Source organism: Lycorma delicatula, chromosome 1 (assembly GCF_047948215.1).
Source record: "Lycorma delicatula isolate Av1 chromosome 1, ASM4794821v1, whole genome shotgun sequence".
NCBI lineage: Eukaryota > Metazoa > Arthropoda > Insecta > Hemiptera > Fulgoridae > Lycorma > Lycorma delicatula.
In genome coordinates, this window is record NC_134455.1 from 393,885,914 (window position 1) to 393,913,228 (window position 27,315).

Sequence of the window (27,315 nt, forward strand, 5' to 3'; positions counted from 1 at the left end):
ATTTTTTGTAATTCTTTAAAATGCTAAAGTCAAGTAACACATTTTGAAAGTACTACCTTTTACTTGGTAGGTGAGCCATTCAGCTATCATTTGTATTGTTATAAAAGACTAATTAAAATTATTTTTTCTCAATTTTATTGTGTTTGTTTATAAATGCTTTAGTGGCAGAAAATTCAAATTTTATTTAATAAATCTTAACATTTTTATTTATCTTATTGTTCATTTTTGGTTAAGTTACATTAAGAAAACATCTTCCAATTCAAAATATTAAGTTGCTTGTTTTTTTCTTTATTGTTGACATATTTTGATTACTTGATGTACTAAATTAAATAGTGCCACCTAAGCACTGTTCCTCCTGCAGCATCAATAACTAATCTCATCTCTGTTATTGAACACTAATGTAAAATTATATAATTTTGTTTCCTACATAGTGAAAATTAGTTCATCAAAATAAATCTGAATTACAGTTATATCCATTTATGAATTAATATATTTCCATTTAAAAACAATAAAAATTAAATCAGCTGTGCATAGCTTGAAAAAGGTAATTGATTTATGTAGCTAAACTGACTGATTATTAAGTTTCATACTACAGTAATACATTTGATTCATTTCAAATGGACTGAGTAAGGAAAACCAAACGAGTTTATATTTTCTTTTTCGTAAGCCCTATTTCAAGATACCCTAAAAATCTCCCCTAAAAAAACTTTTTTTGACACAGGCGTGTTTACTATTAAATTAATTAAATTGTGTCCTCAAATGCCTTTTTTTTTGTTCAACAGCAAATCTAATTTATTTTAGGAACGTGATATTAAAATCTTATCTTGCCACTTTCAGAACCTGCTGCCCCTTGGCGCAGCCATAGAGTATGCAGAAATACAGCCACCTCATCCCTTACTTTTTAATAATTTATTTATATAAATATGTACTTTGAGAAGGATTAGAGGGGTAAACGATTTTATTTGTAGTTTTAATTAGCAATGTATATTTACAGATTAAAAAAAAACTGAGATGGAAAACTAAGACAGAATGAAAATTATTATAAATATAAATTGTAGGAAACACTAAATAGATATTTACTAATAGTTAAAATAAAAATTAATGAAAACTTACAATGTCCTCTTTCTTATAACAATATAAATAGCAGCTGCAGCAAGAACAACTAACAGCAATGTTAAAGGTATTAGAAGAGCAGCCATATTTCCAAGTGCAGGTACTCTGGCACGCTGTATATAAATATCACAAAACTGTCCTCTGAATTCTGGGAAGCAGTTACAATACAAATCTCCATTTTTATCTTCTTCACAATAACCATTTTGACACTTGCATATACGTGGTGCATGTAATGGTGGCTCTGAAGCTGAAAAAATTAAAACAAATTAGCTGTGTGAATTATGATTTTTAATAACTATTCAACAATATGGTTATTAATATAACAACTGAAACACTATACACACGTTATCATTACTTAGCTATTTATAACATTACAATCTAATAAAGAAAGATTCAGAAGAAATAAAGATAATTTTTTTATTTTTGTTAATAGATTAGCAGATCTTCATCACATTTTATTATTACTACTTAAGAAACCCTCTTAGTTATAAACATTTTTTTTTAACTCTCATTTATTTCTTTAATTGTAATAAATATTCACAGGTGCAATCAGCACATATGGTCATTAGCCACTAGTAAGTACATCAAGAAATTAAATATCTGTGATAGAACTTAAACGTTATACTTAAATAATCTTCAGTTTCAATGAAACATCCCAGGTGTTACAAAATCATCAGTTTGTAAAGGATAGAGTTTATATTATTTCATACTCTAATTTCATTATAACTTATCAAAGTTTAGATAGTGTAAACACACAGATGAGCAGTAGATCTAACTAGGATGTCTGAAGTAGTGATGGTACTGCTAATAGTACAGTGTAGGGAACAGTGTAATGTAGGTAAACATAAGAAGACAAAATCCTACAGATTGTCCAGCATCCATTTCTACCCTGTGCATCAACTGAGATCTCTAAATTTTTATGAGTAATAGTAATACTTACTGCTTATCCATTAGTATAAATACATTAATATTTTATATAAAATACTAATACATATATTACTGAAAGTAATAACTAGAAAGGAAAAACAAAAAAAAAAAAAAATTGAAAGTAACAACTAAAGTAAATAGAGGAAATTTAATCACTCCAATTTGCTACCTTTCCTTTCAATCTTTTTCATTCTTAAGCACTTTTGGTGGGTTAACAACCAGAAGTTATTTAACAACAAAATAATGCTGCATACTGTAGATTAACTAATATAGACATTAATGTGAAAAATACTGAGAAAATAATTTCAGAAGTAGATAAAACAATTTGGTAAGAAGTGACACATTAAGACAAAAAAACTGTTTTTCTAAAGTGAAATTGAAATGAAAACTGTAAAGATGGATGTGTAGTTGTATTATTTATTACCTTTGTTAAAATTATAATACTGTTTTAATGTAAATCAGAAAAATACCTCAGTTTATTAAAAATAGGCTATTACACTTCAATTGTCATTCTTAATATACTGCTGATCTATTTAAAGGAAAGGATCCTCCCACCAATTTATTATAAACTAAAATATTTTATTTCTCATAACCATTGTTTTTACCTCTCACTCAGTTAAAAAATGTGAATTGTCTGCATCTTCATTATGCATTTAATAAATGAGTTCAATAATTTTTATTAATATCTTCTAAATTGCTATGTTTTGAATTTAACAGATTATTTAATATATTTCCTTATTACTAAATTACTTTCCAATATATTTAATATTTTGATGTATTTGCATTTTAACCAGTTATATTTTATTTTAACCAGTTAATTTTATTTTGTGATTTGTGTAGGTGATTTATGTAATTTATACAGACAAATGCTAATAAGTTCCATTTTTATTCATCAAGTAGCACCCAACACATTCCTGTGTTATCTTTATAATAATATCTTGTACCAATTAGAAAAAAAAATTTATTAACATTTCTGACCATGCATTAAAAATAGGTGAACAATTATATAAGTAGTACTGAATTAGAATAAAAACTAATATAAGACTAATTTATTTTTTCCTGCTTACAAAAATATTTAACATTTTATAAAACAATTGAAATTTTTTCCATTTATAATTAAATTTCTTAATGTTTTACAGATTAAAAAGATATTAAATATAAAATTTCACAACGGCAGTTTTCGTTAAATGTTTAACAAAATTATGATTATAAAAACAAAGACAAGTGTCCTGAAAAGGTTGTCATAAAATTAAAAATGAAATAAGTAGAAATATATTATTATAGGAAACAATTAAAATAAAAATTCTTACGAGCATCACAATGAATGTCTGATAGAAGTCAGCAGCATATATTTCTCAAAATTTTGTTTAACCAACAAAACATACTATTTATATGTAAAAAAATATGAGTGAATATAATTAATGTTATTGAAAATACATTACTGAGCAGAAAATAATTGTCTTGTTAACAAAATTCAACCATTTAATAATTTTTCACTGAGATGTGGCAGTGAAAACAATAATAAAGCTTACTGTTTATGTTTAATTTATTTAATTGTATGATCATTACTGTCTTAAAAAATAAAAAAAAGTAAAAAAATAAAAATTAACAGGAAACTTAATGAGTTCAGATGCTTGACATTTTGATTTTAGTTTCTTCCAAATAAAAACAACATAAGGCTGTATTATAATTTTTCAACAGATCTTTTATGTATTAAAACTGATCATCAATTAATAAAAAAATTTAAACAATTGCAATGACAAACAGAAGCAAATTACATAAAAAAATTTCTAAAAAAAACTTTCTTTAAAACAGATTAACTTATTATGGAAGAAAGTTACAAAAACACTTTGAACTAATTTTTTTAAAAGCACTTTATATGCAATTTTGTTTTGTTTATAATTATAATTGACCATCAAATGCTCATAAAGTGCATGCTCTGCCTGACCATTTGCAGAAAACGAAAGTAAATATCAATTGGCAGCAGGTTATAAATTGTACTCACTCACTATTGAGTAATTATTTTTATATTTTTAGAAATGAAAATACTACTATTTCTGTAAATAATCACTATTATACTCTATAAAATTCCCTGGTCAACATTTATAAATATCTAAAGACAAACAACACAGATTTTTTTTTTGATAAGATATTAACACGTTTAATAATATTCTTACTTTTAACACCTGTAGGATTAATAAGGTTTCTAACTAATACAACTGCTAAACCACGACCAAATTTATCCTGTTTAACTACTTCTCCTAGGTCTCTATTTGTCCAGTACAAGTTGTTTTCAAACACATCTAACGACAATGGATGATGAAGTTTTTCTGTAATAAAAATGTTTAAATAAGTTATAAATAAAAACACACGTTTAAATAAAATTGCATACTGATAAAATTAAAATTAAAAATTTACAAGACTTTTACACTAAAAATTTCATTTTATAATACAAACCTTTTCTTAAATATAATAAAAGTGTTAATTTACAAAATCTTAATTTAATTATGATATAACTTAATAAATATTAAAATTTAAATAGAATTAAGTACACATTAAATAAATTTTAATTAAAAAAGAAAAAACTATTTTAAATACCTCCACGAAGGATAGTAGCTCTATTTGATCCATCTTGTCTAATCACTTCAATGTTGTTTAGTTTAGTATCAACCCAATATAATGAATGATCACGGGCATAATCAATAGTAAGTCCAGAAGGAAGACGTATCTGTTCAGTTACAAGAGGTTTACGTTTAGAACCATCCATCCAAGCAATTTCTATCTTTGGTGAAATTCCAGCATCGGCCCAGAACATTTTACCATTTTGTGGATCTACTGCTACTGATGTTGGGAAATCTAAACCTGTTTAAAACAGCAATTATTATTATTTAGTAAATATATGTTTATAAAAATATGAATTTGATTCAAACAATCTACCAAACATTCTTTTTGTAAAATTACATTCTAATTGTGTTCCAGTTGTTTCCGAAGAGAGTTTCAGGACTGTTTCTTAGCACATTAATAATTTTATATTTGCAAATGTTCAGATTTACTTAAAACCAAAATGTACATCACATAAATAGCCTGTTCTGTTTTTAAATCTTAGTCTCAAAACTACTATCTGCCTAGTTTTTAAGTGCAGTAGTTGTCTAATCAAAACTATACAACTACCTAACTCTCGTATGAAGACACTTTACCTTGTGACAGTCCCAGTCATCTGCTGGGCCACTCTGTTCCTAGCTCTGCTGGGTTTTATTGGAAGTTATCTTTTAGACCCTCTAAACTTGATAACGCAACACAGTCATCAGCCTCTTTCAGGATGCCACTGATGCAAATGTCTCTGCAGATTTTTCCATCATGTACCATAACTCACAACTCGCTACTACCAAATTAACCAATTTGGTGATCCATGTGTCTTCTTCTAACACTGAAGGTTTCACACAAAAACTCTTGAAGAGTTTTAACTAACTTCAATTAGATTATGCACTCAAATCATTATTTGACTGAGTCTTTAAACACCAAAAATACTATCTTCATACCAACAAAACTAAATGTTGTTCGCAACTACAACAATTTTGTCCTCAATTTAGTTTATTCAAAGTCCTCTTGATTTACTTAAAAATCAAGAAACAGATATACAAATCTAATAGGCCTCTAATGAAAATATCCTATTTCTCTCTGTTCTGGTCCACTTTCAGAAGCGAGGTCAATGCCTGTACCCTCCCACATCGCAGCTCCATCACAGGGTTCTCCACACATCCATTTTCATCCTAACAGCAAATATCTCAGCTAATCGGGGCTCAATGCCAAAATGCTTATCTTGTAACTACCCAGGCGGCTCCTAGCCACCCGGGTTGCTATTCTATCTATAGCATCAGACCCCCCCCCAGCCATCCTCCCCAGGGCTCAGAATCTAAGAAAGCCAGCAACTATGCCATTCCCTTTCGGTTTTCCAATTAATTTGCAGATAAATAAACAAGTCATATAAGAAATAACACACATCATGAATGGTCCTACGTTCCAAATAAAAGCCTAAATTAATCAAGCTAAATCTGGCAACCTATCTCAAAAAGCACCATGTCCAGAAAGAAACTGTGTAATATGCCAATTGGGGGAAATCCACGTAACTACCTGTGTGCTTTTCACATTAGTAAAACTACCATCTGTACAACAGCCATCGAATGATTCAGTCCACCTGACGTGCCATAATGGAAACCTTGGTCGTCTATTTCTTTCATGTGCCCAGAGATAAGTTGACCTATCTTCTTAGCATCAATGTTATTGGTGCTAAATTACAAGGATATCAATGAGTTTAGTACCAGAAATAACAAGGACCACCTCTTGAGAGACAGCCCTATAGGCACTAATCACAGATAACAGGAGATGCTGGGCTCTCAACGAAATATTCCTATAATATTTTTACCTCATTTGATGAGCCCAGACAGCATGGTTCTGAAATTATGCTCCCAGTCGGGGTGAACGGCTCTCTTCACACCAAAGAAAGCAGAACAAGCATTTTTGGCAGCATATTTAAAGTGCTCCTTGAATCAAGGATAACACCTAGATACTTCTACAGCAGGATATACCTAATTTGATGACCTGCCATTGATAGACGAGGCCGTTGTGTAACAGCTAGTCTGCTCTGGAGGGAGTATCTAGCAAGATCGAGCTGCCCTGAATTAAATCTCGTTCCTTAAATCTCGTTTAACCAACAAAAGCTCATCATCACTTTCTTATGCCACAAATGTGTTTTTTTTAAAAGAATTTCTTGTATAACATGTATAAAAAATGTTCAAGGTTATTAAAATGAATTACTATAAAATACAAAAGAAAAGATCAAAAATTTAAAAAAAATTAATTTTATTAAAAACAATTATTTAAGACACATAGAAGTAAAATGTTATAGCTTGTAAATCCTGATTAAATTGATGTAATCATGAAAGTAAATCCCAAAAAATAGTTTATTTTTTATTCTGAACTTCTGAATTTTTACAATAAATATTAATGAATGAAGAATTCAGTAGTAATTTTGATCTGAAGGCTTGAAAAATCACAGTTTTTAACAACGTAGATTCAACACGAAGATTTTAGTAGGAATTTTAATTTAACGCTTGAAAAAAAATCACACAATTTTTAACAATGTAGATTCGATAAAATATTTAATAATTTTAATCAATTTGTAGATAAACTTATCAGAATTTTGATTTATAACTTGTAAATTATCATCGATATTAACCCATAAAACTGTTTATTTTTGATTTTATAACTTATGAATCTTTACTATTCATTTTCGCCATCAACGAAGATTTCAGTTGAAATTTTGATCTGAAGGATTAAAAAACATTACAACTTTTAACAACGTACATTCAACACGAAGATTTCAGTAGCAATTTTGATGTAAAAGCTTGAAAAATCACACAATTTTTAACAATGTAGATTCGATAAAATATTTAATAATTTTAATCAATTTGTAGATAAACTTATCAGAATTTTGATTTATAACTTGTAAATTATCATCAATATTAACCCATAAAACTGTTTATTTTTGATTTGATAACTTATGAATCTTTACTATTAATTTTCACCATCAACGAAGATTTCAGTCGAAATTTTGATCTGAAGGATTAAAAAACATTACAACTTTTAACAACGTACATTCAGCACGAAGATTTCAGTAGCAATTTTGATGTAAAAGCTTGAAAAATCACATAATTTTTAACAATGTAGATTCCATAAAAGATTTAATAATTTTGATCAATTTGCAGATAACATTTGTAGATAAACTTATTTGAATTTTGATTTATACTTCAGATTTTGTTGTCATTTAAAAATATTTTATACGTTTAATTTTTTGGCGAACTTGAGTAAAATTTTATATGAACGACGAACCAGCAGGATGACTAGTAAATAGATGAGTAATGTTCTTATTACACCGCAGATAGCTTCCACCAATAATATAAGGAGTAGTAATAAAAGAATGAATTTCAAAATCTTGAACATTTTTTAAGAAATCAAATATGAGATTTTAGCAGTTACAATTAATTAAATTTCTGTTATATTTACTTATTAATCTTCTTTGTTCTCTTTTTCTTTTATATTATATTAAATCGTATTCTTTTCTTCACTTGCAGACAGATAAAACAATTATCTCTCTTTAGGTTGAAGTAAAAGTGATATAAGTGTTTTAATATAAAAATTAAAAGTGGTATAATATGTTGCTTAGCGATTAAATTAACAATGATACATTTTTTATTATATATATATATATATACACAATTTTTTTTTTTTTTTTTTTGAGAGAGAGAGAGAGAGACAGAGAGAGAGAGAGAGAGAGAGAAAGAGAAAGAGAAAGAGAGAAAGAGAAAGAGAAAGAGAGAAAGAGAGAGAAAGAGAGAGAGAGAGAGAGAGAGAGAGAGTCAATTATTTCATTAAAGTAAACAGCTGACATTGTAGATCCCTAACAATTTGTTTTACATAGTCTAAAAGTGCCCTACTTGCCTAATATGTTATTAAGAGTCCATTGACTGGTTCTGTGCAGCTCTACAAGATTCACTATCTAGTGTCAATTGTTTCATTTTAGTAAACAGCTGACATTGTAGATCCCTAACAATTTGTTTTACATAGTCTAAAATTGCCCTACTTGGCTAATATGTTATTAAGAGTCCATTGACTGGTTCTGTGCAGCTCTACAAGATTCACTATCTAGTGTCAATTGTTTCATTTTAGTAAACAGCTGACATTGTAGATCCCTAACAATTTGTTTTACATAGTCTAAAATTGCCCTACTTGGCTAATATGTTATTAAGAGTCCATTGACTGGTTCTAAGCAGCTCTACAAGATTCACTATCTCGTGTCAATTGTTTCATTTTAGTAAACAGCTTACATTGTAGATCCCTAACAATTTGTTTTACATAGTCTAAAATTGCCCTACTTGCCTAATATGTTATTAAGAGTCCATTGACTGGTTCTATGCAGCTCTACAAGATTCACTATCTAGTGTCAATTGTTTTATTTTAGTTAACAGTCGGTATTATTTTAGTGAACAGTCGGTGCTGCTGCTAGGGATGTGGTGAATTCTGCAGAAAAAGTTAAAGGGGAGAAGAAAGCAACCACCAAGCAAAGGGAGGTCATAACAAAAAAATCCCAACGTGAAGGTGGTGGAAGGTGGAAGGAGTGAGTGCCAAGTAGCGCTCATGATGAAGGATCTTGATGTACTAGTTATAGAAGAGGAGGTGATATTGCTACAGCTGCAGATGTCGAGTGGGGCAGTCAAGGTATCCTCTTTGTAAAGATCATTTGGGAGCACTAAGACAGACCATAGATGCTCCTCTATGTAAACTGATGGAATCAACTTCATTTGATTAAATTTTCTGCTTCTTGTTCTTCATTATTCCATGAAAAGGGGAAAAAAATGTGGACCATTACATTGTTCAGTATATGAAAATTGTACTGAACAACTATTTGCCAATGTGTGGCTGAAAACTATTCAGGGTAGCTGTTTGTTGCAGAGAACTACTAATTGTTATAAATATACATATTAAAACACTACACAATTGTAGTCTTGACTTCAAAGTTATAAAAACTGGAAAAAATGTTTGAAAAATCAAATATATAACTTTCTTTATATAAGAATAAAAATATCCTACCAGAAGTTGGTGAAGCACTTCCAAACACCTTACCAGGACTGCCAAAAGTTGGTGAACCACCAAATGTTGGGGCACCACCAAATGATGGAGCTGTGCCAAATGCAGGTGGAGATGAACCAAATCCTCCTAAAAACAAATATGTAACTTCTTAAATCATTTTTATCTAACAATTACTAGTTAGAAAAGGGAAAATAAAATGTCTAAGTAATAGATGAAGAAGATAATAAAAGAGATTGAGAGTATTTTAACCCTTCGTGGGTGGAAACCCATATATAGGTTACCTGTACTTACGTTGGAGGGCAGAAACCCATATATGAGTCTCTAAATGTGACCAATTATTTGTCTTCACGTAGTTAGATACAAATTCCAAGAGATGGCAAGAGATGTTCTTTCAATCACTTTGGGGTGAGAAATCCTGATATACATGATTGGAAACCATTTTACTTCATCAGATGAGTTCAATGCGTATGTAAGACGCAGGCATTTTTTTTCCGTGTTTTTTGGTCATTTTTATGTAATTTGTTTACAAATTGTTCCTTCCAAAACTTCATTTTCGGCTTGTTTCATTTGAATTCAAACAAAATTTTTGAGACAAAAATTTAGAAGGAAATGAATAAAAATATTTATATTATAATAAAGCCATATTATACTATTATTCCCTGCCTAGGTGCACAACTTCTTCAAAATTGCCGTTTTTATATTCCCATCAACGTTACTACTTTTATTTTTATTATTATTCAGTGTCTTTTACATAAAAATAACTCAATGTAAAACATAAATAAAATCATCACCTACAGTTTGCAAATTCCAGCGCGCTCAGCAAGTTTGTTTGATTTTCACCTAAGCTTTTTCTTATAAGATAATTTAACAGTGTTCCTTAACAAGATTGGTGGCAGAATTCAGCAAAAAAACAATGTATATGTTGTTTTTATGCATGAATGCATGTTTTAAATTACTTTAAATAATTTTTGCATGAACCTTTTTTTTTTTGAAAATGTCTTCCACCTACAGCCATAAAACATCGCCACATACGAAGGATTAATACACTTCTACATGAAAAAGAGAGATTAAAACAATATGATAGAGTTACTGTTTAAAGGAAGAAACAATAATTTGGACAAAAATTCAAGAAACACTGAAAAGAGAGAAAAATCAGGTAAAGTGAATGAAGTGACCAGAGAGATGTGGCTAAAGCTGCTTCAGAATTGGGAAAGCAGTAATTATATATATATATATATATTATTAATTTAGTAAAATTAATTCTTCCTTTATTGTTGTTCATATCTTCCTGTGTATTAATTATATTAAAGACTAAATGTAAAACTCAGCACAATCTACCACAGTACAGAAAATCTAATAATATTTCTTACCTTATTATTACTTCTTATTTTTACATCAAAAGCGCTTTCGGGAATTTTCCCTCATCAACAGTTGATAAAAAATTAAAAACTTTAAAACAGTTATTTTTATGTCAATTTCAAACAGTTACTTATTTTTTTTAAACAGTTTATGGAAGATATTCTGCCAATGGTTAACTAGAAAATGAGTTTGATATCGCAGTTTCCTTGTCATACCCTGGTAACTGATGAATCATGCTTCATAAGAAATGGAATAGTAAATTTTTTAACAACCATATTTGGGCGGATGAAAACCCACATAACACTGTCATATATATTTCCAGCATACGTTTTCAATAAATGTATGGTGATAATTTGACCGGACCATTTTTCTTACCATGGAGGCTTACAGGAGTGTACTTAAACTTTTTAAAGCAAACCTGCCCATCCTCTTGGAAGATATTTCTTTGAAAATAGGTTAGAGATGTGGTTCATACACGACAGGGCACCTCCTCATTCTTCTAATAATAGAAAGCATCATTTAAATACATATGGTAGACAATGGATTGGTCAAAACAGACCAGTGAAATGGTCACCACTATCTCCTGACCTCAAGCCATCAAACCTTTTTCTATGGGATTGGATGAAGTCAACTGTTTATTCAAAATGGATTAACACATAAGAGGAACTAAGGAATCAGCATAACGGAAGCTCCGGAAACTATTAAGAATAAAACTAATGTTATGAAACCTGTTAGAAAATGGAATGTAGTGAACAGAAGGGAGCCACTTCCAGTAACTTTGAAGATAATTTAATAACGCCTTCACTAATTTTATGTAATTTTTCTGCTGTTTTGAAAGTTAAATTACATTTTATGTTAAAGCTGTTTCCAACCTACTGACAAAATTAGTTATTTCATGCTGTTAAAAATTTTTTTCACAATTCAGTCAGTTTTGTTTTTTAATAAAGTTATATTTCAATATCATGTATTCAATTTTTTCTTAGGTAATTTATATGAATCTTTTCAGAATTAAATTTTCTACATTTGTATTTGAAAAAAAAATACAACTTAACCATTTAACAGTTTTCTTATGTTAAAACCAAAAACATGTTATTTTTTAATCCCAAATTTTTTGATTTACATCAGATATCTTTAACCCTAATGGGAGCCCTGGAACCCATTTTTTAAACTATTTTCAGATAAAAAATGATAAACTACTAAATTTGCCATTTAATTTACCTTACCAGAATTTTAGGAGGTCTTCAATTCCCTGGGGGAACCAAAATCCGGACTAAATCTGTTGCTACTTGTAACTAGTTTACAAAAGCATTTTCAGGCCTATGTTTATATTGCTATCACATATATGTGATAGCCTAATTTAATATCAGCAGACAACAAATGGTAGCAGCTCAGATGTTAGCTGGAGCACAGTACATATACGCGCTGGTACAAGCATCACTCCTGCCGCACAGTTTCTCCCACCATAACGGTGCTGCAGCCCCATCACTCACAGGCTCCAATAAAAGTGAATTTTTAATTCATCATCGACCACCTGGAGAAGACAAAGAAGAAGAAGAAGATGGAAGAAGACAGAAGAAGTTCTCTGGCCACCTCAACGGGACCTCCTGATGGATGCCAACAACCCTGCTGGAGCAACAGACCTGGCTGGCCCCCGCTGAGGAAGCTGCTGGACGCAGACGCTACCTTTCCGCTCCAGCTCGCCAGGCTTCAATTGCCCTGGCTGGCGGACTCAGCAGCAGGAGCCAGCCCAGCGTGGGATTGCTCTGGAAGAATCACCTCAGCTGTGTCGACAAAGGACGACCGACGCGGACCCAACACTACAGGGCTCTGGGGGCCACCACTGCCACGCTACAGTGGAGACCCGCTTGCCACTGATGGGAAGCCCGGTCTGATTTCAATGGACAAGCCACAACTCCCCAACTTCACTGGAGACCAGCTTCCAGACCCAACAGCTCTTCTCAGAGCTAACACAAAAAACGGCCCTTTTCAGGGCTACCACAAGGTTATAAATTACAAGCCGTTAAAGCCATTGAACGACAACAGCCCTTCTCAGGGCTACCATAAGGTTATTAATTGCAACAATCCATCGAAGCCAATCAACAACAACAGCCCTTCTCAGGGTTACTACAAGGTTATTAAGTGCCACGTACTGTCAAAGCCATTTGGCGACAATATGAACATTTTTCCTATTTTTAGTTATAAAATCAGCTCCCAAGAGATTGCCATATAGATCTGAATCATCATATACATATAAAATTATATGTTCATATAGCTATGCTCATGTGAAGAATATTGTGAAAAGAGAAGACCGCCATATGATTGGAAAAATGATAACAATGATACTTATACAAATACAGTAGTGTGTAAATTAATTAAAACAGCGATGTTATTAAATAAAAAATTACTTCATTAAAAAAAAAAAATCGTATCTGTACAATTTGTGAATATTGAGTAATTAATATGCCCTCTAAAGGAGGACATAGTTTTCTTAAGTAAATGATATTGCATCGATTCAACAAGTGTACTACACATTTTTTTTTTTTCATCATCAAACCATAATGATATTATTGCTTTAATGAGATCAATTTTTGCGATACAATTTTTAGTTTTTTTTTTACTACTGCCCAAACATATTCAATTGGATTTAAGTCTTTGCCTAGCCATGGGAGCACTTTACTCTCGTTTTTTGAAAAATCTTTCCACTTTTTTGGCAGTATGGCATGGTGTCAAATCTCATTGGAACACTCCATCATCTTGTGGAAATTTGTTTTGAAGTTGTGTCACAACTCTTTACTTCAGAATCTTCATATATATCCACCACACCTCTTTTATAATTTGGGTAGATAAAACTTATCTAAAGAAAGATAAAAACAGCATACAAAACGGGTATCCCCCTGCTTGAAGTAAATAACCTATTAGGAAGGGGATATAACAGTTTAATTTTCTCAATTGAATATTTTTACAAAAGGATTTTTTTATACATTTAAAATTCAAAACATTAGTTATCATTAATATAAATGAAGTTTCTGATTCATTATTGATGAAGTAAATTTCCCAAGTAACTCCTGTTTTATTACTTATATTTTAAAAACCATCTTACTAATAAATTAATTTTGTAACTAGGATACAGTCAATTTCTCTGTTCTTCTACGTTTATAGTGAGCTAAGTGCTCCTTTATTTTACTTTAAATTTTTTTCAATTTGTACTATAGATCCTAATTTCAATTTTTGTCTTTATAAATAAATTTGTAATGGCCCACTCTCTCAATGGGAAAAGTATCAACTTTATTAACTTTCATGTTTCTAAGCAACTGAAGCCAGCCAAACACTACATCCTTTATCACTCTCTCTTGAAACAAACACCATTTTTGAACTTTATTTTTACACATAACATCACAAATATCAAAACAGATTTCAGTGGTTTAAGGTAATTCTGCTTTCTATACTGTTGAAAACTATTCTAAGAAACAAGATAATGTAAAAAATTCTGAATAATTCCATGAAGAATTCATTTAAAAAGATTGTTATCTTGTGTAATTAACGAAAACATCTTTGTATTAGTATTTTCATTAACATGAAATCTATAATTATCTAGAATATACCTGTTTTATTTTGAAAAGATGGAGGTCCAAATCCAGTCTGGCTAATAGTCTGGCCACCAGTACTAAATGAACCTCCAGGACTGGTACCTGTATTTGACCTAGTTCCAAATATACCACCACCTGATCCTATAAAAAATAAAAGGATCATTAAACTAAATCATTCTCGCTCAAAACATCAGTATTCTTTATAAGATATTCCAAGTGAATAATAATGTCATATATAATTTCAACATCAGACTGTCAAACCATCAAAATTCATCTCCCACAAAGCCATCATAAAAAACCAAACTAGTTTTAATACATTAGAAACAAAAAAAATATTTTCATCCAGATTTTTAAAATACATATTTACCAAAATAAGATTGTTATTTTGTGAAGCTACAAATTCTCATTACAAAATAAAAATTACGAGTTTGATTATGAGTAAACTACAAAGCTTTGTAAGAAACTTTTTTTAATTCGTACACATCAACAGGTACAGCTTTCATAATAATTACATGATACAAACATTTTTTTAATCCTAAAAATTGTTTAAGCTAAAATTTGACAATTTATTTTTCAGAGGTATTTTGGGAAAAGGAAAAATATTTTGATTAATCCTAAATCTCTAAGGGGGTTAAATTTAATCAGAGTTGAAAGCAAGTAGAGACAAATGTAGGAACTACAAACCTGGCTGGTATTTTTAAATAATAAACTACAGCTAAGAAGCAACTTTTTTCCACTAATCCTTAGAGATAAAAAAAAGGGGAAAAAGAATTGCACAACGACCACACTCACTCACTCACTCACTCACTCACTCGCCCACCGTTACTAAGACACAAAGAACTTTGGAAAGTTATTCTCAAGCAGGTATTTAAGGAAGTCGACCTAAGGCTGTACAAAGGATTTGGATTGTAAGAAAACATGGACCAGTAAATTAAATTTAGAAAGTTCATGAAGTTTGTTTTATGTTTCTAACAAAAACCGAGATAAAAAATTAATAAAGCGGTAAGCAATTTATCAAAAGAGCAATTAATCAAGATCTTAGTAATTTAAGTATAGTAATTACTATGATAAAATAAAAATTTACCGTGGAAAATTCATAATTTAATTAGGACCAAAAAAAAATTGGCGAGCAATTTTGGTCAAAATAAGAAATAAGCCTCATTCATCCTCTTACGGTCATTATGGAAGCTAAACAGAAAAAGGTATTTAAGGAGGTAAGAAAATATCATTCTGATTAACAACTACAAAATGTTATTTATTTTCATTTCTTATCTCGCTTCTCAACTAAAATGCAAATTAAGACACAAAGTAGGAAATGTTAGTTAAACATACATCTGCTATAAACTGCTAATCGTGAAAAGCATCCATCATTCACAAATAATTTCCCTTCTTCCTGAACAGCAATAGCTTAAGTTGACACATTTATCCCATAAAAGTCTTTGGAAAAAGTAACGGATAACAACCATTAAAGGGCTAAATTAAAAATAGGTTGATGTGGGATGTTGAGTAGACAGTAAGAGCTAAAAACTTGAAATTTAATATCAATCCCCTTGCTATAAACTATTACTAACAACGGATTTTTCTCTCATGTACTTCTGGGTATGAAAAAGTATATGCTTACCGATCTATGGGAAATACAAAAAGAAATTTAAAATTCAGCACGGATAATTAAAAAATTCTACATATATCTTTCCCATTTAATTACCCCTAAAACAACTAAGCTATATTAAGAGCACATTTTGTAGTTTCCATACATTTTGAAATTCATGACAAAACTAGAATTTGATTCAGAAAGTAACTTCAAAGATAATTTAAAATTTTGCTTCTTTTTTTCAGCCCTTAAAAGGTTGATAATCCTTGTCAAGAAAGAGATGCTTACTGTTACTAATTAATGATTATTAATTTAATAATCCTTTTTATATTCAAAGAATCACTCATTTTTTTTAAGGAAGTGAAGCCCTAAAATTGATAGGTTAAACTTAAATTTTAGCAGTTAATAAAAAAATGAACAGAGCAATGTAGCACACACTGATTTTTTTAAAAAAAAAAAAGTAAAAATCTTTTACGATTACTTTTTCAAAAGAATGTTTTCTGACAAAGCTACCTTCTACATTTTTGGTCACATTAAGTCATAATTGTCAGATTTGAGGATGAAAAAACCCTCAAGCCATTAGGAAAAACAGAAAATGATTAACAAAAATTAAAAATTAACAATGGGTGTGCACTGACTGCTTATAAAGATTCACTCTTCTTCACCAAACCAACAGTTACTAGCACTTGTTATCTAGACACGTTACAGGAGTCTGCAGTACCACAAATTCAACATCAACATCAATTCAACATCAACACTTCTTATTAAGCGTTGGGTTGTTTACTTCTAACAATTTCCTCAACATTGGATCGGCCATGATGGACAAATTCCCTGGCAAATTCAATCTCCTGACATTACAAGCCATTTGATTTCTATTTTTGTGGGATTGTCAAAGGCAGGGTGTACCCAACAAAGGTTATCAACATGAATGAATTAGAAAAAAGAATTGAAGATGTAATTAATGGATTCAGTCTATATTCTTTGTAATAACTGGCATGAAATTGAATAAATCCAGAAATTTTGCACACTATGAAAGGAACTTGTTTGAAGTTAATAAGGGTTATAAACAAAATTATTTGAATTTCTTGTTTAACAATAAAAATGCATTCAAGTACATCGTTTTGTTATTTTTCTATTAAAACCTTAAATGCGCTGAATAATTTATATCACCTCTATATTAACGTTACACAACAGTCTAGACATAGTTATAGTGTGAAAGCTTTGTAAGTTTTCATGCCCAACTGCAGTGAGTAAGACCAGATTCCAGCAGGAAATAGAAGGGGACAGTCCCTTCTGATAACTTGAAATTGAATTATATGAAGTAAACAAAAGTTCAAAAGATTTAAAAGTAATACCCGATGAATTCTATAATGTTCTCACCAAACAAAGTAAACTGTTGTTTGACGGTGAAGAAAAAGGTATACACCATTACAGTACAAAGTGCAGTCAACATTGAAATGATAAAACTGATGATAAATTGAATTAGGAATGTATATAGAATCCTATTACTACAGTTCTATTCCTATTTTACAGTAAGCAGCTTAATTGAAGTTAATTTTAAGCATTGAACTGAACAGCCATAAAGAACAGATGCATAGTAGAAAGAAATATTTAAGGAAACAAGGAGCAGGGGATGGACAAATGAAACAGGAATTAGACAACTGTGTGAGATTACTCAGGGCACAATCTGAAACAAGATTGAAAAAGGATAAACAGAGTCCCTAAGTAATGTAAATATTTTCAATATAATGAGCACAAAATTTTGGCACAAGAACGAAGAAATATAAAAAACTGTATTCTAAAAAAATTACACACAAGTCTTTCTTTCTAATTAAAAAAAATAATCATTATTCTATCAGAACAACAGGTATTGGTACTTCATCCAGAAGCTGATTAAAGAATATATAAAATAACATCACCATATAACAAAATAATAAAATTTAGTTTATTCTTATGTCCCAGTCTGACAATCAATGGATGGATCTTCAACTCCTATACCTTTATATATATATATTTCACTTTCTTGTGGACACGATAACTGCCATAATTTTGTCCCAATCACTTTCAAATTGATACATAATATAACGACCCAAAATCTCTGTTGAGTTTGTTAATGGGCAAAATTAGACCGTGGGGCTGGAATGGAAAGGCTTTTTTCAAAAAACAAAATATCCCTATAACTTTCTTAAGTAAAATATCGAATTCATTTTAAAGTTCCTACTATTCTTTGGATAAGGACCTAAAACTTTCTAAGTAAAGTTTTTTGATATCACCGACCATTGGCCCAGAAGGTCAAGGAGATCAAGACAAAAAAAAATCATACCTCCCTAAATAGACACAGTAACGAATCAGTTTAAAGTGGTCGTTAGTCCTCTAAACATTATTAAAACTTTTGTCTCAAATGATTTTTTATATGGCCAACCGTTACAGCAAGGGATGACCAATATGTTGCTGGAATTGTAAGAAGATGGGGCTTGTCGTACGCTAAACATGTGAAATTTTTTTCACATACAACCGTTGTTCTATTGCGTAAATTTGAAATATTTCTTAACTTCAAGTAGAAATCTTTTTTTATCCCCTACTTAGCACTGGTGAAATCTACCTCCACCTTCCGGCGCACCTAAAGGGATTTTTTTTTTGCATTAGAGTCAAGTTTTTCATGTATCTCAATATCTGATAATTATTTTATTCATTAAATTATTATTCATTCATCGGTTTTTAATTTCCCTTTCCTTGTTAATTTTTTTACTAAATTATAGCAGTTATATTTTTAATTCTTTTAATAACTCTTTGTAATACAGTCACGCTTGTCATTTTCATAAATATTAATTGAATATGATTTTTTAAGATTTCTTTATCCTAATAACTAATTCCTAATTTAACAACTATCATTTGCTTCACACAAGTTTCATTGGTCGCTCTACAAAACACAAATTAATCTATTTTTGTTTTCCTTTTTTATTATTTACTGAAATCTATTCTGAAAAAAGAAAATTATTAACATTTGTGATAATATACTGGAAGGTATATTGTCACTGGTTGCTGTCTACAGAAGTGTGTGAAAACTGCAGTTGTCCGTGAAATGCACATCACGAGCACAAAGGCTTTAGATTAAAATAAACCTTACTGATTTCATCAACTCATTCCCTCTCACATATTTTGCCCGTAAGATTACAATAGTGTGTGAACCAACAACTCTATACCCACATCTTCTCAACCCAATCCTTTTTTAAATATATAAACAAAATTTATTATCAACAGTAAGGTTAAACAATTTTTTTTATAATGTTTTCATCAGTATTATCCTCAAAATTGCTTACATCATTATTACTACAATCACCATTATCAACTATAACATCATCATTATTTGATGTTATTTTTCATCCATTAAGTTCAACCTATAAAATTTTAGCATATTAACTAGCATTACTGATTTCATTGAGTACTTGTACTTTAACATTTATTACACTTGTGTCATATGCCGTAATATTTCTGCTGAAACATCATTTGTCAAAATTTTATCTTCAGAATCGTTGTTTACGCGAATGCTTAAAGTTGTTTTATTCCAATAATGTTTTTGTTATTATTTTTTCTGCTGTGGTCACAATGTTTCATAAAAGCAATTTCTATTTAACCAAACTAGTCTTGACTGTTTTTGTTATCTCTAATTTTAATGTTGTCAAAGTTCCTAGAAGTCTAAATTTTCTTTGTCTGCGATCACGTCATTTCCTCAACTTGTTCTTATTCAGCAATTATTTTATCAGTCTTGCATAACTCTTTTAATGGTCTGCTTGCTTTAAAAATAATCGTTGTTATGTTTTTCGTACCCAAACTTCCCGTTTATGCTAATCGTTCTCACACTAATACTAGCACACTACCTCTTGTTGTACACACACACTCTTCTGTCCATTGCCTAGTTTGTTTCCTCCTCTTCTCATCACGCCACTTTTTCGTTAGTGCAGGAAAGACTTTCACGATGTGTGGGTGCACAGGCTGGTCCTCCGGCCTGGGGACCAGCCTGCGATTCGCTCTCTCTTCTCTCTCTCTCATATAGTCCAGGACAGACTTTCATGATGTGTGGATCTGCGACTCGGTCACATTTCTCTCTCTCTTGTATATTGTGGTTATACTCGTCGCCTTTGTGCATTCATAACGTGTTCGTACTAGAAACATTGTTTTTATGTGTTACACAATCAATATTGGACTTATACAGAGTGATTCAAAGAAACGGGGAATTTTGAAAGTTGTGTTGGTTGCCGTGGGTCCCTCCACACTGTCATTGTTTTACAAAAATAATGACAGTGTGGAGGGAGCGCTTAGAGAATTTCGCCGTCATTTTAATCTGGGACAGCACGACCGTGTTCCATCAGCACATGCAATTAAAACATGGATATCTAATTTTGAGGAAACTGGTTCGGCAATGAAAAAGAAACCTCCAGGCCGTGAGCGAACCGTCCGTACACCACAGAATATTCAAGCTTTACAAGATGCTGTCACATGAAGTCCACATCGGTCAATCCGTCATCTCTCAGCATCTTTACAATTGCATAGTTCAAGTGTTCAAAGAATGTTAGTGAAGGACTTGCAATACCATCCATCCAAATTGCAGATCGTCCAGAAACTGAAACTAACGATGCAGTTGTGAGAGCACAATTCTGTAATGTAATGCTTCAGAAAATAAATGATAACGAAGAGTTTGTGCACGAACTGTGGATGTCAGACGAAGGGCATTTCCACCTCAGTGGATTTGTTAACAAGAAAAATTTCAGATACTGGGCACAAGAAAATCCTACGCAGCTACACCAGCGTCTGTTGCACAGCCAGAAAGTGACCGAGTGGTGTGATCTTACGGTGTTATAGGCCCTTATTTTTTTGAGGATGAGAACGGTCTTGCGATTACAGTGACGTCGGCTCGTTACGTAGCCATGCTTGAAACCTTTGTTGTGGAACAACAAAAGAGATTTCCACCAATTCTTAACACAGCCTGGTTTCAACAAGATGGAGCAACGTCACATACTGCACGAATATCAATGGCAGCTGTATGCCGATTGTTTGGACAACGTGTCATTTCACGAAATGGTGACATTAGATGGCCTCGCAGATCGCCTGATCTCTCAGCTTGCAATTACTTTTTGTGGGGTCACCTTAAAAGCAAAGTGATCCACAGCAGACCTGCTACAACGGAAGAACTGAAGGCAATGATCCGAGAAGCAATTGCGGAAGTTGAGATGTTAAGTCAAACCATGAACAATTTAACGAACAGACTTTGTGAGTGTTTACGTAGAAGAGGAGGTCACCTGGAAGATGTCATCTTTAAAAAATAAACTAAAATGTATGTATACTAAAATGGCAACATTTGTACAATTACATGAAATAAAATTCATTTTCTAAAAAAAATTTTTCATTAGCGTTATTTCATTTTTTAAATTTCCCGTTTCTTTGAATCAACCTGTATTTATTTTGATCTTACAGAAGTTAGTTACTGAAAATAAGTCACGTTTTCTTCCTCGTTTTAGTGTGGTAATACTCGGTCGCCATATCATCTTGTTGTACTCTGTTGAAAGTGGTTCAGTTACTACAAACCAGCCAAATTTATGGAAGCAGTTTCCAAACTGGTTATTTCAAATTTGTGTATTTTTATTACCTCTGTATTTTCTGATACACCACTGTAGATTATGCCAAGTATATAAACTGCTGTATGTATATATGTGTACTTTAATTCACGAGTTCATTTTTTACAAAAAATAATGTGTGATTAAGGTCAATTAAAATTATTAATTGTGAAATGAATTACCATATGTATTGATTGCTTGAATTATTATTTTTCTGGTATTTTACGATATACATGAAATAACGTTTTTTAAATAAGTAAATTTCAGAATGTTTTATTAGTTTTTATACATTTGTTATTTATCGATGCTTAGGTTTTTGTAAATTGTACAGTACTTTTCCCTTTTTGAGATCATTTCAATTATAATTATTTAAATGATCATCAGTAAATCACTTAAGCATTATTGCTATTAATGGCCAAAATGTAGTGACAAGGTCATTGAATAATTATCATTAATAATATTCTAGTTGTTCATTAAAACTCTTTGTTTAAATGTCAGTTGATCTTATATCTTATAGTTATGCAAAATAGCTGAAAATCATGTACTGGAGTTAAATTGAGCTCATGTTTTCATGTTAACATTGTGCATATGAAAATGAAAATAAAGACTGTCTGATTTATTACTGTTCTTCAATATGTTAATATATACATAGTTTACATTAACGCACAATATTAAAACGGTGCAGTGGTTCACATTTTTGTGTATTGTTTATGAATTTCTGCGATGATGTTCAGTATCATTGCATTTTGTAACTAAGAGATGGCACCACTGAAAGTTGAAAATTCAGAATTATGTATCTTGTTTTTAGAAGCTCTGTATGCGATTTAGTTGTATCACCGATAATTGTGTTGTGAATTTTTACTATAGAGATAACATATTTTTCAAAACCTATAATGTTGTTTGTTTAAATTTAAATACATTTTTTTGTTTAGCTTTATGCCTAGTTTATAAGAATAAAACATGTAGAATAATATTAACTGCATGAAATTTGAATGTAATTGATTATATTGTAATTAACTTTCTTTTCATACTGGAATATTATCGTGGCCTTTTTCTACAACAAACTAGAAATGCAAGTTTTAATTATTTAATGATAAGTATGAAGATGTTCATAAATCAGAAAGGCCAGTGCTAAGAATTATTGTAGTTTATTTTTCTAATTTAATGACGTTTGTTCATTGCTAAATTTTTTATTATTACAGAATATGTCAGTAATGCAACAGTTTTCCAGTTACACTATGTTTATTGATGTTATGTTTATAAGTATATGATTGTAAAAAAGGTGATTTAAGTTCTTTTGTTTTCAGGCTTTGTTAAATTGCAGATTTTCATATTATTAGCCTATATGCAGTTTATTTGTGTGATAAATTAAAGTCCAATTTCTTATGGCAAAAACGAGCTGTGTCATTTTATTTTTGTTAATTTTAGCCAACAATCGTATTTCTTTTTTGCCTTCATGACAGTATTATTCATTTTTACAGATTCATCGCAGATTTTATTTCAATTATCAATACAGTTTGTATTTTCATACATATTTTTCTAAGTTTTAAAGCTTAGTATTATAATTTCCAAATTGTAAAATCATTCCTAGCATTGAAATATATTATTTAGATGAGTTAATTTTATAATAAACTCTTGAAATTTAAAGGGAATTTGGGCATTCTTATTTTTACTATCATTATTCAAATTTACATCCAGTAAATCCCTAACTTTAAACATTATTTTTGTTCTTATTTAAATAATCTTAAAGATATTTAAAAAAAAAATGCTGCAGTTTTATAATCTACTTTTTAATATGAAATCCAGTATAAAATTAGCAAAATTTACTCGATTCAATTTCACATTCCTAAGATGTTTTGCAATTTTTTTTCTATTTCTGTGCTACATTGTTCTAACTTCCATTTTATCTGACCTCGCATTTAGTTTAGTTCTATAAATTTCCATTGTCTGTTCTATTTTAGGAAAATGATTATCATACATAATCGCAATCTTTTCTCGCTTAAATTAACCCTACCCTTTCCTCTTGTTTTTGAGATTTACAATACTTCTGTAATGTTACTACTTTTTATATCTTTATCTCCCGCTTTTATTGTAAATCATGTACCTTTTCACTATTATCATACCTACCTGCTGTAAATCCTCATTTTTATACAACTTAAATCTACATTTTGCTTATTTATTTTATCTTGTAATTTTTTTAAAAAATCATCCTTGACTTTCTGATCTGACCTTGCCTTTCTGATCTGACCTTGCCTGAATTCATGATATTCTTTGTAAATAGTTATTATAGAACATTATATTTTAACTTTATGTACCGCATGTATGATATACTTCCTTCTGTAAACTACATTTACATTCACACTTGCATTTTTAAATTTCACAACACTTACATTTTCCTATCCAATAATTCATCACTTTACAGATTTTATCCTACACACCACCCATACTCTTACATAATAATTAAAAACCAGCTCTCCTCTTCTCTTCACTATGATAACTTAATCATGATTGAAACAGTTCTAATAGTTATGCCTTATGAAGATAATTCCTATTCACTCTACCATCTCAACCTCCCAAAATAGCTGTTGCCACTAACACCAAAATTGTTGTACAGGATTTTCAATAAACATGTAATTATATTAATTTTGCAAAAAGGTAAATCCATCTACAAACAACTACGTAGAGAAAGACAGAAAATGTAAAAAATGGAGTAATAAATACTCCTAAAAGAAATGTTTATAACACCTGTTTTTTGTTGTTATACTAGTGATGATCCCACCTACAATTTTGAATTTGCACGTTTCAAAACATATATCTATAATCAATATTTATATTATGGACATAAAAAAATAGTCCACACCTCACTCTTCTCTGCATGGTTTCAAAACATTTAACTAATTAAAGACTTTCTAGTAATATAAATAGATAAAAAGTAAATAGGTTAAGATTAACTAACAAAATAACCTCAAAATACTAAAGCACATCTCTAGCAACATAAGATTAAACTAATACTAATTACATATTACAAAATAAATTCATCTTACTCCTGATTACCATTAAAAAATTAATACCATTTTTAGTTGTTCAGTAAAAAAATAAAATCTATCAGCTGATTTTTAAAGTAAATATTTCCTTCGAAAAACAAATAATAAAATTAAAATATAATTGAATGGACAAAGCTAATTTATTAAGTCGCTAACAGAAAAAATATCATAATAGAAGAAATTTGTTATTAAATAATTGTACTTTCAGTAAAAGAAAAGTATTATTATTTATTAAAACTTAAGTATTATAATTTAGAACCTTTTCATATCTGATTGACATACAGTATAAAATAACAAGATGTATACACAGGTTGCATAGTACATCCCATTTTTGAGTAACCAGCTCTTTTATTTAAAATAGTAAAAAAATTCATAAAGCACTTAAAATGGAAATTTTCTATTCTCCATCATGACACTGCTAGAACAGAATATATGATGATGTTCTTAAAGACAGCAATATCATTAGTAAATCAGCAGAAATTGAACAGAAGCGATTAAAAAATTCTTTATTGATTAGCAATTAAATACAAAAATTTCAATAGAATTTCTAAAAATACTTTTAAAATAACTAGGGCGGAAAAATGTTAGTAAAAAATAAATGATACAATTTAAGCAAGATATTCCCAGACACGCAATAAGAATAACCATATGATGATGCGATACTAGTACTACCAAACTTGAAACTGATAAGAAAAAAAATACACAGAAATTAGTAAGTAATATTCTGAACATGTCACAACAACTGACTGACCTGTTGACTGGAACAATCCTCCTGTCTGTGATGCATTGTTAGGTGTACCAGGAGTACCTGCAGACTGAAGAACCACCAAAAACTGAACCAGGACTTCCTCCAAATCCCCCACCACTAAAACCACATTAAAAAATAAAAAGAAAGGTTATTATATTTTAAATAAATCTTTAAAATATATCATCATCTTTAAAATCAATCTTTAAAATATAATTTCATTCATCAGATGCAGGTATGCTACAGTATGCTTTGAGTACGCTCAGAACTTGGAGGTGGAAGGATGTTCATTATTTATTTACTTCACTTTAGGTCTGTTTTTTCTCCTATTTCTTGTCAGATTTTCAAGGTGTTTGTTGCAAATGAAGTGTGAAAGATATGACTGTATGTATTTCAACACTGAACATTGTGTGGATGTGTTTAGTTTAACTGTTTTTTAATTATTATTTGAACTATTTTGTGTATTTAAGTACATTCGTGTTACTGTTTGTGTGATCTATACTGTGTGTTATCATTATCTAACTTATAGCACTGATATTATATTCTACTATTTATTAATATCAAGAGAGTGATATCAAGACAGATATTAATATCAAGACAGAGTGATATCAAGACAGGAAGTAATTATCTTATTGATTTAAGCTAAGTTAATTTAAATTTATTTAAATAAGGTACACAGAGTGTTTGGTGAACACGAGCCCATTGTATAAAGTGTCCTGGGATACAGGCCCTTTTAGAATGGATCCATTCAAGGCTGGCAGGACCTTAAGCAGGTCATCGGTAAGGGTCATTAACCTTCCACTAGTACTGAGGAAGGATGAGTAGCGATGGTTGAGATCATGCCCACGAAGGTTCCAAAAGCTACTGCAGCAGAACAAGTAAAAAAGAGGAAACAAGTTCCCGATGAGGAAGAGAAGGTTCTCATGGAGAACAAATTTGTGGGTCTGACCACCAAACTTGAGGAGATCTCTGGCGACTTTCAACGGTCTATCGATAAGAATAATAAGACAGCGCTTAAACTTGTTCAGGACGAATTGGCAAAACTTGTGGAGGAAATCAGTATGTACAAGATGGCACTGAAGAAGATGGATAGTAAAGCACCTACATAAGGTGCCGCAAGTCAAACTGAGACTGAACCTGATTTAAGCAATACTTTCCACCAACTGGAAGAGAGAGAGGAGGACGATGAAATAACTGACATAATAAGAAAGAAATGACTGAAGGAATTCTACCACCACATAAAAGAAAGAAGCGCTATTTAGAGAAGATGGAGACTGATGAGGCTGCATTGTTGGATTTGGCCTTGATAAAGAATGGGTTTACCACAACCTTTTTAGAACAATCTCTAATGTTAGGCGAATGGCACTCAACAAATAAGCTCAAGGTCAGTCAGCTGCTGGCACATAATTCATTGACCACAATACTCCTTGGTGAAGAAATAGAGGAGTCGAAAAAGACCCTTTACGTAACTGTAATCAATTCTACACAAGAAGTAAAGATAGTTAATGACCTTAAAAACCTCTTGGCAAAGTAAATGAACTGGTGAAGGTGAAAGTCATTTTCGGGGCAGCAGCCAACAAAGCTGGTACATTAATGAAAAAATTATTGGAGTATGCAGGGAGAAGGAAGAATGGAAGCATAGAAACCCATCTGGAGCAGATAGCTCAACGCAGTGCATCTGTTGGGAAAA

General features: G+C 30.7%; 1 protein-coding gene across 1 annotated transcript in view; it reads right to left on the reverse strand.

Annotated features, from left to right (window-relative positions):
* Positions 1–26,466, reverse strand: part of LOC142318001 (uncharacterized) — a 59,740-nt gene extending 33,274 nt beyond the window's left edge. The window contains exons 1-7 of the mRNA XM_075354534.1: positions 26,421–26,466; positions 25,632–25,745; positions 14,649–14,774; positions 9,688–9,813; positions 4,639–4,902; positions 4,218–4,370; positions 1,114–1,360 (exon numbers count right to left, since the gene is read on the reverse strand). Coding sequence (XP_075210649.1) covers positions 1,114–1,360; positions 4,218–4,370; positions 4,639–4,902; positions 9,688–9,813; positions 14,649–14,774; positions 25,632–25,745; positions 26,421–26,466 — 1,076 coding nt within the window. The remainder of the gene's footprint in view (positions 1–1,113; positions 1,361–4,217; positions 4,371–4,638; positions 4,903–9,687; positions 9,814–14,648; positions 14,775–25,631; positions 25,746–26,420) is intronic.
* Between the last annotated feature and the right edge of the window lie 849 nt (positions 26,467–27,315).